The following is a 16,944-nucleotide window of genomic DNA, read 5'->3' as shown; positions in this document are numbered from 1 at the left end:
GTGTGTGTGTGTGTGTTATGTGTAAAGGACAGAGGAGGATGTTAAATACCCTCTCTCACTTTCCACCACTTTCACTGGAGATGAGTCTATCACTGAACTGGGAGCTAGACAGGTAGCCAGCAAGCTCCAGAAATCCTCCTGTCTCCACCTCCACCCACCCTCATACACACACACTGGTAGTGGCAGGTACAAGCATGACCACACCCAGCTCTTGATATGGGTTCTGGCATCTGAATTCTGCTCTTCCCCACCAAACCATCTCCCTAGCCCATCTCTGATTTTTAAGTTTAACCAAGAAAGCTTTCTTGTGAAGACTGAGGATCTCAGGAGGTGACCTGTGCCAGTGCCTCAGTAGGTGTTCAGTGTTTGAAATGCTCATGGAGGAAGCTCATTTTCATGTAGATTTTGCCTTAGAAAGTACTGTCTTTAACCACTGCTGGTCCTCAGAGGGAAATCTGATTGTGAATTGCTGACCTTTTCCCTAATCATGGACTTGAATCATAACCACCCTGGAGTGAAATGCATATCTTGCCTTTCATATTTTTTGCTGTTTTAAAAAGAAATGTTTTAAGGTTTCTCTCCTTTTGTAGCAACTTTCTGTGTGGGCAGAACAAAGAAGGAAAGAGCCACCGTTTTCCCTAGCTCCTGCCTTTCTCAAATATTACAGTCTCACGGTACTTCCTGAACTTGCGTACTGACTTAAAATAAATAAAAAATAAAAGCGGGAAATCAAATTATACCATTATGAAGTTCAATAAATTTTGAAACATCATTGAACTTTTCCCCTCGCTTCAGTATAACTTTATGTAGCTCAGAGGCGACCTCGGCAAGTTTTCCTTTCCTCTTCTCAGCATTTGCTGAGTAAAGGTATACCTCGTCTTGCTTCGGTTTGAATGCATTAATGATAACTCAGAGTTGCCAATAAAGCATCAGTGTCACATTAAGGGGAAAAAATGAAAGAACTTCACCTTGGAGTAATTTGACAAGGAGCAAGTTCAGATTTGAATCTTCTACTTCTCTCTCCCTGCCTGTGTCTTCTTTCTTTCCCTGTCTATCTTTTGTCTGAGACTGACTCTGTGCCTACCTAGATGCTGGCTCTTGGATCTGTCTGTCCCTGTGTCTGTGTGTCTGTGTTCTCCACAAAGGGATTTTCTTCTTCTTCTTCTTCTTCTTCTTCTTCTTCTTCTTCTTCTTCTTCTTCTTCTTCTTCTTTTTCTTCTTCTTCTTCTTCTTCTTCTTCTTCTTCTTCTTATTATTATTATTATTATTATTATTATTATCATTCTCATCCTCATCCTCATCCTCCTCCTTCTTCTTCTTCTTCTTCTTTTTTTTGAACAGCACAGAAAGAATCATGTGGGAAGGCATGAGAGATCCTGTATAGAAACCTTTAACAGATTTCACAAGGGATGAAGCTTCCCTGATTGCATCTGTCCCCAACTGGCCTAGATAACAAACAGTACTGCAGCCACTGCTGTAAACAAATGTCTAAACTCACATCCATGTAACTTCCAACACGTACGGTATTTATTTTATAAGGCTGTTTTTAACCTATTTGTTATTTTTGTATTGTCTATCATAACATGCAAGCACACATGTATTAGCCCAGGTTGGAGGCATGAAAGAGGACATAATTTAAGATGGTAGCTATGCATTAGCAAAAGTTGTAAAAGTCGATTACATGGGAAATCCAAGGGAAGTAAGATGAGTTGCTGAGTTGTTCTCTTAAAAGCAGGTTATACAAACAGACTCAGTACACAGTAAAGATCAGTCTTCCTTACTTCAAGGTGTGTTGGTAACTCTGGCTGTGAGGTCCAGCCAGATTTCCAGGCCCTTAGAATGGAAGAGATAGTTTCATAATCAGGCATCACCACATCATCTAAAATGCCTTCATGTCAGGGGCAGAGGAAGTAATGTGTTGCAATCATGGCTTCTACACTGCCCAACTTCTGAGCTAGCAAGGCAGAGGCAGTCCCAACTCAGTCCTACTGTAACAGAAGGAAGCAGCATGCCCAGGAATAATTTTTAGAAATAGTCCTGCTTAGGTCCTTCCTCCCTACTGCTTTCATCTCTTCTTCCTTCCTTCCCTCTATTCCTCTCCCTTCCCATCTCTTTTCCTATCCTTTCTTCTCTTTCTTACTCCTTTTTTTCTTTTCTGCTTTCCAATGCTCAACTGGCCAAATAAACATGTAGATGGGTCTTCAACTTCTAATCTCAGGCCACTCAGAAATATGCCAACAGATACTTTAATGGAACAAGTAGATATTAAGTGTTATTTTTAAACTAAAGGTTCTTTCTAGAGCTAGCTGGCTTTAAACACTCACCCTGATGCTTACCATGCAGTTGGCCTTGGTCAAGTAAGCTTGTCTTTCACTCCTCAGTTGTTCCGGGAAAAAAGATGGCATGAGAGTACTTACCCCACCAGAGTTTCTCAATGCATTGGTACAGCTAAAATTTTCTGAATAGAACTTGGAACATCTTGACCTCTTAAAAGGACAATATTTCTTATAATTGGCAAGAGGGAGAACCACTTATAACCATGTTATAGTACTGAGACAAATACAAATGATCCTAAGATGGAAAGAGTCATGAAGTCTATATACTCAGGAACTAATGGGTTTGTAAAACAGAAGAAATCATGAGTCTTCTGGCAGCAGCAGCCCCCACTCATGGAACCCTCTCACAAAGATATCATTGCATTTGCTTAACTCAGAGGTCCTCAGCTAAATCAATGCCTCCTCAATGGATCCTTTCAAATCATCAACCAACTCAGGATGTTTCCTGTGAAATGAGAATTGACCCCACCCCACCCCCCAACAGGATGCAGGACAGGTATCAGGTGTTAAGATCCCACTAGGGAAACATCACAATTTCTGTATTTTTTTCCACCCTGGCTATTTACTCATCTCAGTTTGCTTTATCACAAGTGAAGATATTTTCCTCTACGCTACTATGTAGTTCAAATGGCTGAATTGGCTTACGGAAACTGCTAGTGAACCACTTAACTGTATAATCTTATTTCTTATTTTATTCTGCAAACGCAACATTGTTTGTGATTGTTGCATGGCTAAATAGTACCCATTTTTCAATAGTCTTAGAGAGTTGTACCTTAAAGAGAATTTGTGTAAAACTTGATTCATAGCGCATCATGTAAAGGGAACAAATAGCTCCCTGGAGGACTACACCGCCTGTATTCCCAGTGCTTAGAAAGGGGAAAGGAGGATGCAGCATTCAAAAAGTCATCCTTTCATCGGCAGCAAATCCTACATCAGTCTGGAATGCAGGAAAGTCTTTCTCAGTAAACAACAGCAGAGGGATGGGCGAGACAGACAGAAAGAAACACTGACAGAAAGACAGAGTTAAGTCGATGGAAGATGGAGACTTTTGCTTCTTTTTTCTCACTTTATTTAAGAGTTCTGTGTTAGGAAAAGGAGAAAAAAACTTTATTAACTGCCGATATTTTATGCAGTTAGACAAAGGGTCATGATATGATCAAACAGTTTAATTGTTGGCAAAAATACAGATTTAAAGAACTTTCCAGAAGGCAGTTCATCATATGTCTCCTGGTGATAGGTCTTAAGTTAGAACTATGGATGTTATGTTTGGTTCCTTTGAATTGTCTGGTTTTCAGTCCTCATATAGACCACCTGTGTACATAGCAATGAAAATAGTTTCAATGCATATCACCACATCAAGCATATGAAGGCCGTTGGAATGTCTGGCTCCCCCTTGGCTTCCTGGGTCATTGTTTGCTGTTGTTTTAGTTGTTTTACAGTGCTTACTCTGCAGCTTCAGTTTTTCTTCATTTCCATTTTATCGGTGTGAATTTAGGGAGTAAGACCCTTGGATGCCACTGCTAAGAGGAGACAAAGAAACTGTGAGTTAAACCTTCAGTGCGGCGGGCTGGCAACCATTTGTGTTGTCCACCCCATCACCTTGTACTTTCTGAGCCTCACTTCACAGTTTTTCAGTAGTTCAGAGATCAAATATTTAAAAAGTGCTTCTTTACATGCAGACCACGCTCCAAAGAATGAGCCGTGTTCTTGGGCCATTTTGGATTTTGATTTACTACCTACCCATTCCATGCATTATCACTCTGGTTCACTGTTCAATATTAGTAGTGCACATTACCTCAAGATTATGCTCGGTTGTGCATACAAAGCCTGATGCCTCCAGGGTAGTTTGAGTACCAAAGTAAGCATCTTTTATTTTCAAGCCTAGAGTAACATTTAAACATATATCCTGACTTATAACAAAAAATACTTTCACCATATATGAATGTATGTAATATTCATACATGCATAAGGTGTATTTTGATCAAATCTACTTAATTCTCTCCTGTCCAATTCCTTCCCATCCACTTTTCTTTCCCAACTCTTTTTCTTTCCTTTAACTTAGTACCTTTAAAGTAATACTCTCCAAGTTAATTTACCGCTGCCTGTATGTACACAGGTATGGAACCATCTACCTGAACATGGAGAATGACAGATATTTTCTTGCTTTTGAGCAAGAAGTACAAAAACCTAGATCATCCAAAAATATGCTTCCTAGTCTGTAACCAGTATTTCAACTACTTTTAATGTATGGAGAAGATCAAACAATGGGGTTAGAAATTGCATTAATAATAATAATAATAATAATAACCATGCCATCAATATTGGTTACCTTTATATTGATGTGAAAAAAAAGGGCCATCAACAGCAACTTAAGAGAAAAAAGGTTTATGTCCTCTTGTGGTTCCAAAGGGATACAGTCCATCAAGGCAGGGAAGACATGGCAGCAGGCAGTAAAGGCAAGGACACAGGAGCAGGAAGCTCTGTGGCCACATTGCAATTGCAGTCAGGAGACAGTATGAGCAGGAAGTGAGGCCAGGCTGTAAAGCCCCAAGGCCTGCCCCTTGTGACCCACTTCATCCATGCAGGCTCTACCTTCTAAACATTTCACAACCTTCCCAAAAAAACCTCCAGCTGTGCACCAACCCTCCTGCATGTGAGCCCATGGCAGACATGGCCCATTCAAACCACAGCAGCCCGTTATAGGTATGTGCTGACGTCAGAGTCTTGAGTATATCATCTTTAATAACCCTACTAACACTCTGTGAGAGAGTTAACATTATTTTCACCCTCACTTTACAGTTGAGGGATGTAAGCATTACGATCTCATGAGCACTGAGCTCATATATTTAACAACATTAGAGTGGGAACCTGGATCTTACTGATTTTAAACTTCTATTCTCCTTTTTCAAATCGGTTATTTTTAAATTATTGTACAGGATATTAGACACCATTATGGCATTTTCAAACTAATGTACTTTACTTGATTTTCCTCCCCCCTCACTTCCTGGCTCCCTCCTATATCTCCTCTTCCTTCTTGGCCCCCTCCTGTATTCCTCTTCCTTCCTGGCTTCCTTTCTGTTTTTGTATCACAGGTGTCCTCAGATCTAGAAAGTAAGCTATTAATTTTGGTGTTTCAAACTCAGAAAGACAAATGTTTGATTATTGTCTTGCATATGCAGATTCCACCTTGTAATTTACACACGTACATACACAGGGCTGTACATATAGGTGAAGGCTTTTCACCTGCAATCCATGAGTTAAAATATGTGGAGGTTTTAGATAGATGCTCCTGTCATAGTCTTCCGTGGGAAAGAACTACACGTGACTGGCTGCTTCTAACCCATCACTCATGCTACTTGTCTTTCCAGCAGGTGATGGGAGCTTCGGAAGATCAGAGACTTCACAAGATAGCATGGCTCCAGTTAGATCTATAGTCAAGTAATTGAGATTGAATATTTACACACACACACACACACACACACACACACACACACACACACACACACAACCAGGAGATCCCTGTTGTCCTCTCTCCAGTGCCCGTCCGCTATCCTACACACTCTGCCATTTCCCAGCTGATTCTTTCAGTCTTATAGAAAAGCAGTTCCCTGGGAAAATAGCTAATTTTATAGTGATAAACTTGCCTATCAGTTTGTAATATAGATTTCCGTTTTTTTCCTGGTAATCCTAATGCTACAGGGATATAAGATGCATTAGTGTTATCACTGACTTCACATTGCCCTTCCTTCGGAATCTTTAACAACGTGAGATCATTTGTATCTGCTCAGAATAGGCTTTTAGTTTTTAATTTAAACTGAATGAAATTACCTGCTATTTATCTCAGAGTACTCTTAGAACTTAGCCTGAGATTTACATTTGCAAACTTACATGTTCTCATTTGAGAGTGTGTGTGCTCTCTCTCTCTCTTCACTCTCCCTCTCTCCTTCCATCCCTCTGTCCTTCCCCTTTCTTCTTTCTCAGTTTGCTTCTGTTTTTCTTCTGTCTGTTTTCACCACTCCCTCTCTTTCTTTATCTATATCGGTCTCTTTTTATTCCTTTTTCTTTTCTCTTTCTTCTCTACTGAGCATCTATCAGACTATTCACTGCCTATAACAGTGACTAAGACTGGGATTTGTAGGGCATCTCAGTGTAGATTCTGGGTTCTTGTGTCCTTGCATATGGACTTGGAAAGAAACCCACAGTTAACACAGAAGCAGGGGCAGCCTATTAAGAACAGACAGTCTTTCAAGGGGGAGCAGTTCAGAGCAGGGACATACTTGACCATCTCGAGGGCTAGGCTGCACTGAAAGTTAGGGCTTTTATGTGACTTTAGCTTTCTTAGATCATTGTTATAACATAGGCCTTCTCACTCATACTCTGTCTTTTACACTAAGTAACCTTGTGGGTCATAGGCTGCGTTAGTATCCTATTATATTTTAATTTATTTATTTAATGCATTGGGGTAGGTGCATGTACATGTGCCACAGCAAACATGGAGAGGTCAGAGAACGACTTTCAGGAATTGGTTCCTTCCACCATGTACAATCCAACTCAGATCATCAGGTTTTATGACAAACTCCTCTACCCACTGAGCAATCTTGACATCAAAAGTATTGATTTAGCAGTGCTGGAAATCAACACCAGGACCTTGTGCATGCTGAACAAACAATCATTTGCTAATCTATGGTCTCAGCCCTTTGTCTTAAATCCCCTTCTGGGGTGTACAGTTAGTATTTTTTTTTCTTTCTTTTTTTTTTTTTCTTCTGTCCACCAGTTTTGGCTCCAGGGCTCCTTGTGCCCCTGAACCTTTCTGGATGGCAGACTTCCCTCCCACCTTCCTTTACAGGCAGGCATACACTGTAGTCTGAGCCTTCTCCTAGACCTTTGTGGCTTGCTCTTTATTTTCTCACACTAGTCATTTTCTCCACCCTGAGCACGTTTAATCCGTACAGTTAGTATTATAATAAACCGGAAGTTGATTGCAGATGCTCTGGAATGCCATTGTACATTTTAGTCAGCGTCTGTGGGGAGATGGAGAAAGTTCCACCTTTGCTCTTTGTGAGTGTTTTTATGTCTTAGTTCTGAATCCTTCCCATGAGGCTTTACAGCCTTTTCTGTCCACCCTGACCTCCTGCCTTACCAATAGTGCCTGTGTGGGCCTCAGGTTGATTGACTGGAACTCTATTCTGATACCCTGTCACCCATTGGCTTTGACACACAATCGTCGCCCTGTAGCCAGCACGTGTGTGGACTGGTGTTACATGGCGTTTCCCTGATCCACTGTTTGAATATCTGAACTGGAAAACCTAGTTTGTTTAACTACACTCCCTCTGCATGTGCAGAGAGGAGATGAACTAAATTGTCATTTGGGGGTCATCTGTTCTGTGAATAACCCTGTCCTAGTGGTCTCCTCCTACCCAAGGTAGCACTCACACCAGTTTAATCTGTAGAAATTAGAATCATCCAAGTAGCTCCCTAGCACATGCTCGCTCTCTCTCTCTCTCTCTCTCTCTCTCTCTCTCTCTCTCTCTCTCTCTCTCTCTGTGTGTGTGTGTGTGTGTGTAATAGAGAGAGAGAGAGAGAGAGAGAGAGAGAGAGAGAGAGAGAGAGAGAGAGAGAGAGAATTCTTACTTTCCTATGAACAATAGTCTATTCCACAGCAAGTAGCTTCCCATTGATAACTTAGACAAAGTTATCTAGCTTTCTATATGGTCATCCTCTTTGGATTTGCATTGGGGTATAGTGGTCTTTCCTACTACATTGAAAAGAGTGGATATAACTTAGTTTTCTTCTCCCTCATACATATGTATTTTGCAATGACTTTTACTTAGGGTGGCTAAAAAAGAAATTTCTCTCTCTCTCTCTCTCTCTCTCTCTCTCTCTCTCTCTCTCTCTCTCCTCTCTCTCTCTCTCTCTCTGTGTGTGTGTGTGTGTGTGTGAAGCATGGGACATATGTACTTAATAAGCAGTTAATAACTGCATTCTCTAATTGAAACTTATACTTCCAAGGATTGTGTGTCTTAGCAGTTCACCATTGTACTGACACAAAAATGAAATTTTAAGTTTCTCCCAAGTTCTTGTTGTACATCATGGGTTGTTTTATTTTGCACCTGTACATAAAGTCTAAGCAGGCAAGTAGGAAAATGGACTTTGTGTAGGTGATATAGAGTCTTTCAAGGACCCAATGATATAATACATTTTCTTGCATGCCCACGTTTCCTGCATGCCCACTCTCAATAGAAAATCCCACCTGACTCTCTGTGTTTGTCTTGCAGGTGAGACAATGCGGATCGCCTCCTCTGAGTTCGCTGATGACCCTTGCTCTTCGGTCAAGCGTGGCACCATGGTGCGGGCTGCACGGGCACTGCTGTCGGCTGTGACACGCTTGCTAATCCTGGCTGATATGGCAGATGTCATGAGACTTTTATCTCATCTCAAAATTGTACGTATGTAGACCTCATGAGAACCTCTGGGTGGGGGGACAGCTGGGAAGGATTAGACATGCTCCACTGCTCATGGATCGCCTGATTAAACTCGCTTCCTAGTATAGCACCAAATTTTTCTAATAGCTCATTTATAACCTATAGAGCATTCAAAAAGCTAAATTTCATCTGAGTCATCTCCCTGCCTCCAAACATAGAGCTTGTATTCATTGCTTTGTGGAGTAAATGGCGTAGTGTTCTTAAAAGGAAAGAGCCTGGCATATGCTAATTGCATTTGTGTACATATTAATATATGTTAATATATATTTGAACCTATTTCAGTCTGGTGATAAAACAGTGCCCAGTTCATATCTCTTTCCAGAGACTCCGAAGTCCCTGACAGCTGTCAGAAGCCCTGGATTTTTCTCCCACTCTTTAGATGATAAGGTGCGAAGCACAGGGTTTCCCCAGGAACCGTATGATGGCAGGCTGGGTCTCATCCTTGGAAAATACTAGCTCGTCCTGGCCCTACCTACTTCTGTTAGGGTCTTCTAGTCTTTGGCAATGAAGAGAACAAGTTGTGATGGGGCAAAGTGATACAGGAGGTGAGTAATGAGAGCTCATCTCACCTCACCTGTGTCAGCCTTGTTTGACTGGAGCCGATCAAGACATCACAACATTTAAGTCCTAAGTGTTACCTGTCAAGAAATCTTCTATAGAATTTACTAGATTAGATCCCAGCATAAGGCCCACGACTCTCAGTTTATGCACAAACTCCTCAAAATTTTTTGCAAAATCTTGAATTCTGGTTTTCTCTGTGAAATCTGTGATTTTTTTAACCCTAAAAGAGGGTGAAACATTTCATGTCCTTGGAGAAGACCAATTCTCCTGTAACAGCCATAATCACATAAATCTCTACATCTAAGGGTACGATCTTTTGAAATATGCAGGTCTCATTGAGGCAACCATATTTTTGAGATTTCAAGGGTACCACTTCCCTATTAGACACTAAGCAGACATCCTTACCTGGTCCTCTGGCTTTTCTAATTTCCCCTTTCTGGAAATATCCTATAGTATCTTGTCTCTTAGTCTCCTAGATTTCCCTTTATCTTCTCTGAAACTTAGGTATAGAGACTGCAGCTGTAGCAATTGGTGCTGAGCAACCCTCAGTCACTGACTCTGCATTTTGCCCAGTGGTCCATCTCTGTAATGCTCTCTGTCTGTTTCTGTTGAAAAAGAACTTTCTTTGATTAAGATAAGAGTTAAACTTACCTGTGGCTATAAGGTTAGATCTCTGGAAAGAAGTTAGAAATTATACTAGTCTAGGAAAATGTCAATTAATAGGTTTTCCTCTGGAGTCTATGACTGTTCCAGCAATCAGTATCTCTGTATCTATGTATTGGGCCTGAGGTTCAGTTGACAGAGTGCTTGTCTAGTGTACACAACGCTCTGGGTTTACTCTCTAGCACCACATAAAACTGGCATGGGGCACAGCTCTTAGGAAAGCATTAGGATCAGAAGTTCAAGGTCAGCTAAATCTAAAGCTTGGGGCCAGCTTGGGATGCAGGAGACTCTCTATCTCTAAATAAAAAGATAGATAAATAAATACAATTAAATAAATAAACCCAAGTCTGTGATACTGTCTACAACTCCAAACCCCCCACCCCCTTTCCCTTTCTCCTCTCTCCCTCTCTCCCTCCTGCTCTTTTGACCACTGCTGTTGATTGACACCTCTCCAGGCATTTGTAAAGTCAGTTGCATTCTGTCCTCCACACAGTAGTGAAAGAACTTAAAGAAAAGGATTTAGCACAAAATCATGCAAAGGTCAACCTAGCAACGTTAAGCAGGTCTGTCAGACTGTCAGTAGTAAAATTAAAAATGATCGTGGACTAGATAATGCATTTGTTCTCAAACCACAGTAACAGAGGAAGTGGGAATGTCTCCATCTTGTGGTTGTACAGAGAACTGCAGTATCTAGGGCTAGCACAAGGGTGGGGACCGTGTCCCACCTTGAGTTCAGATCAGGCCTGGTGTCATTGCATGGAACTACCCTCTCAAGTCAAAATCCCACGCAAAAGCTGGCAGATATGGACAAAAATCCTTATAAATAAACATGGTGGTTTTTTTTTTTTTTTCCCTGAGTATTTTGCTAGTAAAAAGCATAGCCTCTGGTGCTAGGAAAATTCCCAGGAATCCACAAGGATGACCCCAGCTTAGACTACTAACAATAGTGGAGAAGGTATCTGAACTGGCTTACCCGGGTAATCAGATTGGTGAATACCCTGTCATCACAGAGCCTTAATCCAGTAACTGATGGAAACAGATGCAGAGATCCACAGCCAAGCACTAGTCCCAGCTTCAGGAGTCTAGTCAAAGAGAGGAAAAAGGGATTCTATGAGCAAAGGGAGTCAAGATTATGATGGGAAATCTACAGAGACAAATGAACCAAGCTCATGGGGACTTACAAACTATAGACCAACAGCTGTGGAGCCTGCATGGGACTAGACTAGGTCCTCTGCATACAGGAGACAGTTGTCTAGTTTAGTCTGTTTGAGGGGCCCCTGGCAGTGGGATCAGGATCTATCCCTGGTACATGAGCTGGCTTTTTTGGAGACCATTACCTATGGTGGGATGCCTTGCTCAGCCTTGATGCAAGGGGGAGGGGCTTGGTCCTGCCTCAACTGTATGTACCAGGCTTTTCTGACTCCCCATGGGAGCCCCTACCCTTTTGGAGGAAGGGATGGATGGTATGTTGGCGTGATCTGGAGGAGGGTTGAGAGGGGGATCTGTGGTCAGTATGTAAAATTAATAAGAAAAATTTCTTAAATAAAAAAGCATAGACTCTTGAGATATTGCATACATCTATTTATTTTATAAACTTAAGATTAAAAACATAAAGAGTTGCTGGCTAATGACTGCTGGGGGAGAGAAAGCCAACTTCTTCAGATGGAGATCCTGGTAGATTGCCCATGTTCCAGTGCATGGCTCCAGACTCATGCACATACAATCAGCATTAGTTAGACTAAGTGGCTTAAAACCAGAAGCCATGAAGACAGGAGAGGGTTCCATAGTGAGGAATGTCTGGGAGGAGGTAGAGGCAGGAGTGAAGAGTAGATACGATAAAGGTATGATAAAATTATTTTAAATATGTGTGAGATTCTCAGACTCAAAACAAATTTAAAAACAAAAGTGAATGTACAAGATCAACTAGCCAAAATCTCCACATGGGGGTATGGGGGGGGAGAAAATAAAGTCTCACCACCTGTTGAGGAGATCTTGCAATCAGTGGCTTCCAGAGGAAAGCATCAGTTTCCTTGATGGATGCAACCTTCCAATAGATTATCCTACACCCATGCACACTAAGTGGACTTTGGGTTTTAACAAAGACCGCATTAAATGGAAAAGAATAGGGTTATGGGGGACAGGAGAGAGACTGGAGAGGAAGGAAAGGGTCAGCAGACTTGATAAAGTACACTGTATGCATGTATGGAGTTTCTCAAAATAATAGAAAAAGAAAAAAAAAAACAACTGAACAAACAAACAAAAAAAACAGTCAAACAAACAAACCCACAACACAACAGCAGTGTTTGTGTATGTGTTAATGCAGTGAGTTAGAAACTATCAGTCTGCCTCTTTTTCACCTTTTTTTCTCAAATAAGCAAGTCTCTTTAGCACATAGTAATACAACACAGATAAAAGACTGTCAGGTTCTGTATTTCTTGCTCTTGTTGTTGTTGTTGTTGATGATGATGATGATGATGAATGATGATGTGACCAAGTAACTGGCAAGCAGCCACTTGAGGGAGGAGAGGCTCACAATTTGAGGGGATACAGTCCATCACGGAGGGGAACATACAGCTGCAGTTGACTCCATGATAACAAGAGCTGCCATTGAGTCTCTTGACCTCACATATTGGAACAGGAAATAGGGGGCTGTTAGGAACTAGGGACAGGCTATAAAACCTCATGCCCACTCCCTAGTGACCATTTCCACCAATGAGGCCCCACCTCCTGAAGGTCCCGCCACCTTCCAAAGCACCATCATTAATTGGGAAGCAAATGTGCTAACTCCGGAGCCTATAGGAGAATAGCTCCCATTGGAGCCACAACAGATGTTTTTTTTCATCAGAGTCAAGAAGTGATTCCATTTTTCTGTTGGCTCAGAACTGAAGAATACCCACAACCCCCTGCAATGTTACCTGCTAATGGCTATTTTACCTCAAGCATTACACATTACTTTTAGGCCCTGTGCCAAAATTTGTTGATGTTCATCCTTTCCAGATATGAATTCTTCTCCCTTCCTGGTAACTTACAGGAACTGAGAGGGATTTGGCCTCTCATCAGAAACTCCTGGTTATGTTGTTCCATAAATAGTTCACTAAGTATCTGAAAGATCGTTGATTTATTTTTCTAAATCACCCAACATCATCTGCTTCATACCCAAATATATAATTATTTGGGAAATTGAGTGATTTTGAGCAAACGCCCAGGCAAGCCTCCAAAAATTAGTGAAGTCCTAGAGGCTCTGAGAGATTGCCCAGTGTAGATGTAACCAACTGTCTTATTAAATAAGAAACACAGAACCAATGCAAAGAAGAAAGCCAAGAGGTCAGAGCTAAGAGCTAAAACTTTACCCTTCCTCCTGCGTTGGTCCCACCTCTCCGAAAGAGAGCTACTTCCTGTGTTAAAGTCTTTATATAGACTTCCTGTTCTGCCTTCTCATTGGTTGTAAACACAACCACATGACCGCCTCGTCACTGCCTGTCTGTACAGACCTCCAGGTCTTCTATCATTGGTATTGAGATTAAAGGTGTGTGTCTCCAATGCTGGCTGTATCCTTGAACACACAGAGATCTACCTAGTTCTGCCCACCAAGTGCTGGGATCAAAGGCATGTGCCACCACTGCCCAGCTTTCCTATGACTTGCTAATAGCTCTGACCCCCGGGCAACTTTATTTATTAACATACAAATAACATTTTAGTACAAATAAAATATCACCATATTTCCCTTTTTCTATTTTAATAAAAAAGAAAAAAGGAAAAAAATTATAACTAGCATAAGAAAAACTATATACAAAAGTACAATAACTATAACAATATATACAAGTAATAAATACCTAAACAATGTCTAGTCCATTTTTATTTGACAAATTCAGAGAAAATAATTCCATTATCTATCCTATTTTGGTAAGTCCAAAATGTATCTAATTCACTTTCTATCCTAACTGATCTTCAACTCCCTCAGAGATCCAAGAAGGAAAATAATATTACCTGATAAAAAATAAAAACTGGAAGTACATGAAAGCAACTTCCAAAAGATTGTGAGTTGACAGAAGCAGCCAGCTGCTTGGACAGTCACCTGAGGTTTCTCCACAGTGTTGGGGCATCATCTTCAGCCTATAGGCTTAGCGTATCTGACAGACTCATTTGGGAAGTAGGTTGTAGACAAGGTCAACAGTTCAACCTCACATTGGGTGAGAGCAGTCTATATACCAGAAATACCTGAATTCCACTAGTGTCATGTCATGATTCAGGATTTTAAATTCTGGAAATTGTTGATGGTTTTTTTAATTCAGCTGTCCATTCTTCTTGGCTATGTGTGTATGTGGCTTCATCTCAGCATCCCATTCTTCTCCACATCCCTCTATTAAATGCCATTCTACTATTGAGAGGCATGAGCTTAGTTACTCTTCAAGAATAACTGTTTCAGCTGCTGTTCCATTGCACATCAGAAGCCATCGGCCACTGCCTGTTCAGCTGCCTTCGAAGAAAAGGGCACTGTACCTTTTCTGGATAGCGAAGGCCACGTCAGGGATGGTGCCATATTGTCCTGGCCTCAGAAGATGCCTTTTGATAAAGCCATAACCATACTTGTTTTGGCAAGAATCGTAGTCCTTTGTTTCGTTTCCTGTCTGTCCTGTTTGTCAGCAGTTAATTCGAGGATACTTTGTTGTCCAGTGGCTAACTTTTGCCACAATAAAAGTTAACTCCAATTGCAGTTTTTTCAATGCCCATATTTTCTCTGAAGTAGATTGGTACTGCCAGGAGCCGACATGTCTCATAGTCATAACAAAAAAGAAAAATTTTCTAAGTTATTAAATCATTTTAAATGCCATATTCTATAGATCTCTGAAGGGTTTGAAGATGACCTGTATATCTAAAATATATCTGCTCAATCTTGAAAACATACCTAATATGACAAGTTCTGTTATAATGTCTAATTACTAACTTTCATTTCTTCATATCCTAATAGTTAGTAATAATAACATTCAAGGATCACAAAATTGTATTACATTGTTAAATGAAAGGTATAAATACAGTTAGAAATATACATATAGCATTTTCTAACAATATCAATTTCAATATATATATTTTATATACAATATAAAACAATCCAATCCAATTTAAAGTATTTAAAACTAGTAATCGTCTTTTTCTTTTCTTTTCTTTCTTTTTTTTTAAACAAGAACCTTAAATCTAATCTCCTTTGCTTAGTCTTTTCCTAACCCTTGACAACAACTTGTAACCAACCCCCCTAAATCAATGAAAATTACCCCAGACCCAAAACCATTAAAAGACCAAAAAAACCACTCGCCCCACACCACCTCTTGGGGAATGTGGGCATCATATTCTTAAAATTGCTTCCTGCTGGGTATGGGCGAAGGTATCTTTATCATGAAAAGAAAAAATTTTAGGTTAATTGTCAATTTCTAGGAAAGGTAACTATATCCTTCGTTATCCAGTCTGTGTATAATGCCAAAGTTCAGGGTTTATCTCAAATCCTTATTCAAGTAGTCTTTGAGACTGGATCATTTGCAGCTAGCCCTCTCAAAATTGCTCTGAGCACTTTGTAGTTCAAAGCTGATCTGTAGATGATGATTGTCAGCTTAATGATGTTATTATTGTCCACGTGGAATTGTTGTTGTTGTGGGGCCCCATCTTCTTCCTGGAGACTTCAGTTGATGTTAGGCCTGGCCATGATTTCCTGCAGAAAACTGATAAGAGACTCGAACACAAAGACATATATATGCAGCTAATTGAAGCCTTTTTTCTTTCTAGAATTAGTTAGTACTCTATATGACCATTCATATCTTAACAAAGTTTAAAATGTATATATATATATATATATGTATATATTAATCTTGTAAATTTTGATATAAAATTCATACTTTAAGAAAAGTTTAAAGAATCAGAATAGAATCAAAGAGTAGAGATTAGTAATAGAATAGTCCCTTAATTAATTTGGCTTTTCTCCTGTCCCATAGCAGAAGATGGCTCTTTTCTTCTGGCATGATACAGGGAGTTTGCATTTTCCTTTTAACAACATGCTTGAGTTTAAAGAAGGACAGAGCCATTCTCCAACTCCAAAGTCAGCTTTAAATTTTAATTGATCTGGACTATTAGAAGACCAATAGTGTTAAATCTTTAGAGAAAAGCAGAAACAAACATTTAGGAAGACAAAATTTTTTAGATGATATACCCGTACGCCATTTCACTCTGTTTCCTGGGATAGATGATTTGTCCCTTTCTTCAGTTGTCTCATTTGTCCAGTGTTTTCCAGATTCCTTAACCTTCATTCTCCTAAAAGACAATAACAAAAAACCTTTCCCCAAGGTTTTATGGGGATGTTCCTTTTTGGCAAGTTATTATCTGGTTAAATTAAAAGGCATGTGTTACTGGTATAAGTTAGTTTAAATTGGATGTTCATGCTGGTTGATGAAATATCACCTCCTCTAATTAAGAGGTCTCTCTTGTTCAAATCAAACCTTTATCAATTTTGATGGTACCCACAGCTTATCTTCTCCTGTAGAAACAAAAGCAAAACCTCGTCCCCAGTGTAACACATATCCTGGTTTCCATTCTGAGGTCAGCACATCCTTAAGGTATATAGGCTGATTTAATTCTGTAGTTTTTCCTATTATCCAATGTCTCTCTGCAGCTGTTGTTCCTTTCTCATTGGCATTGAGAAAATTCAAGTTAATAGAGCATTATGTAGTCAATTTCTGGGGGGTTGTTACCCTTTTCTGTTTATTTAGCATATCCTTTAGAGTTCTATTTGATCTTTCTATAACTGCTTGGCCTGTAGGATTATGTGATATACCTGTAATATGCTTTATATTGTAATAAGCAAAAAACTGTTTCATTTTAACAGAGATATATGATGGAGCATTGTCAGTTTTGATTTG

At 40.1% G+C, this 16,944-nt stretch overlaps 1 protein-coding gene across 4 annotated transcripts in view; it reads left to right on the top strand.

Annotated features, from left to right (window-relative positions):
• Positions 1-16,944, top strand: part of Ctnna2 (catenin alpha 2) — a 1,136,313-nt gene that overhangs the window by 331,013 nt on the left and 788,356 nt on the right. For all 4 annotated transcript variants that reach the window (XM_059258010.1, XM_059258006.1, XM_059258007.1 and 1 more), the window contains one exon: positions 8,612-8,778. In XM_059258010.1, coding sequence (XP_059113993.1) covers positions 8,612-8,778 — 167 coding nt within the window. The remainder of the gene's footprint in view (positions 1-8,611; positions 8,779-16,944) is intronic.

Source organism: Peromyscus eremicus, chromosome 3 (genome assembly GCF_949786415.1).
Source record: "Peromyscus eremicus chromosome 3, PerEre_H2_v1, whole genome shotgun sequence".
Lineage (NCBI taxonomy): Eukaryota > Metazoa > Chordata > Mammalia > Rodentia > Cricetidae > Peromyscus > Peromyscus eremicus.
Note: the sequence above shows the minus strand (reverse complement) of the source record. Positions and strands in the feature narration are given on the sequence as shown.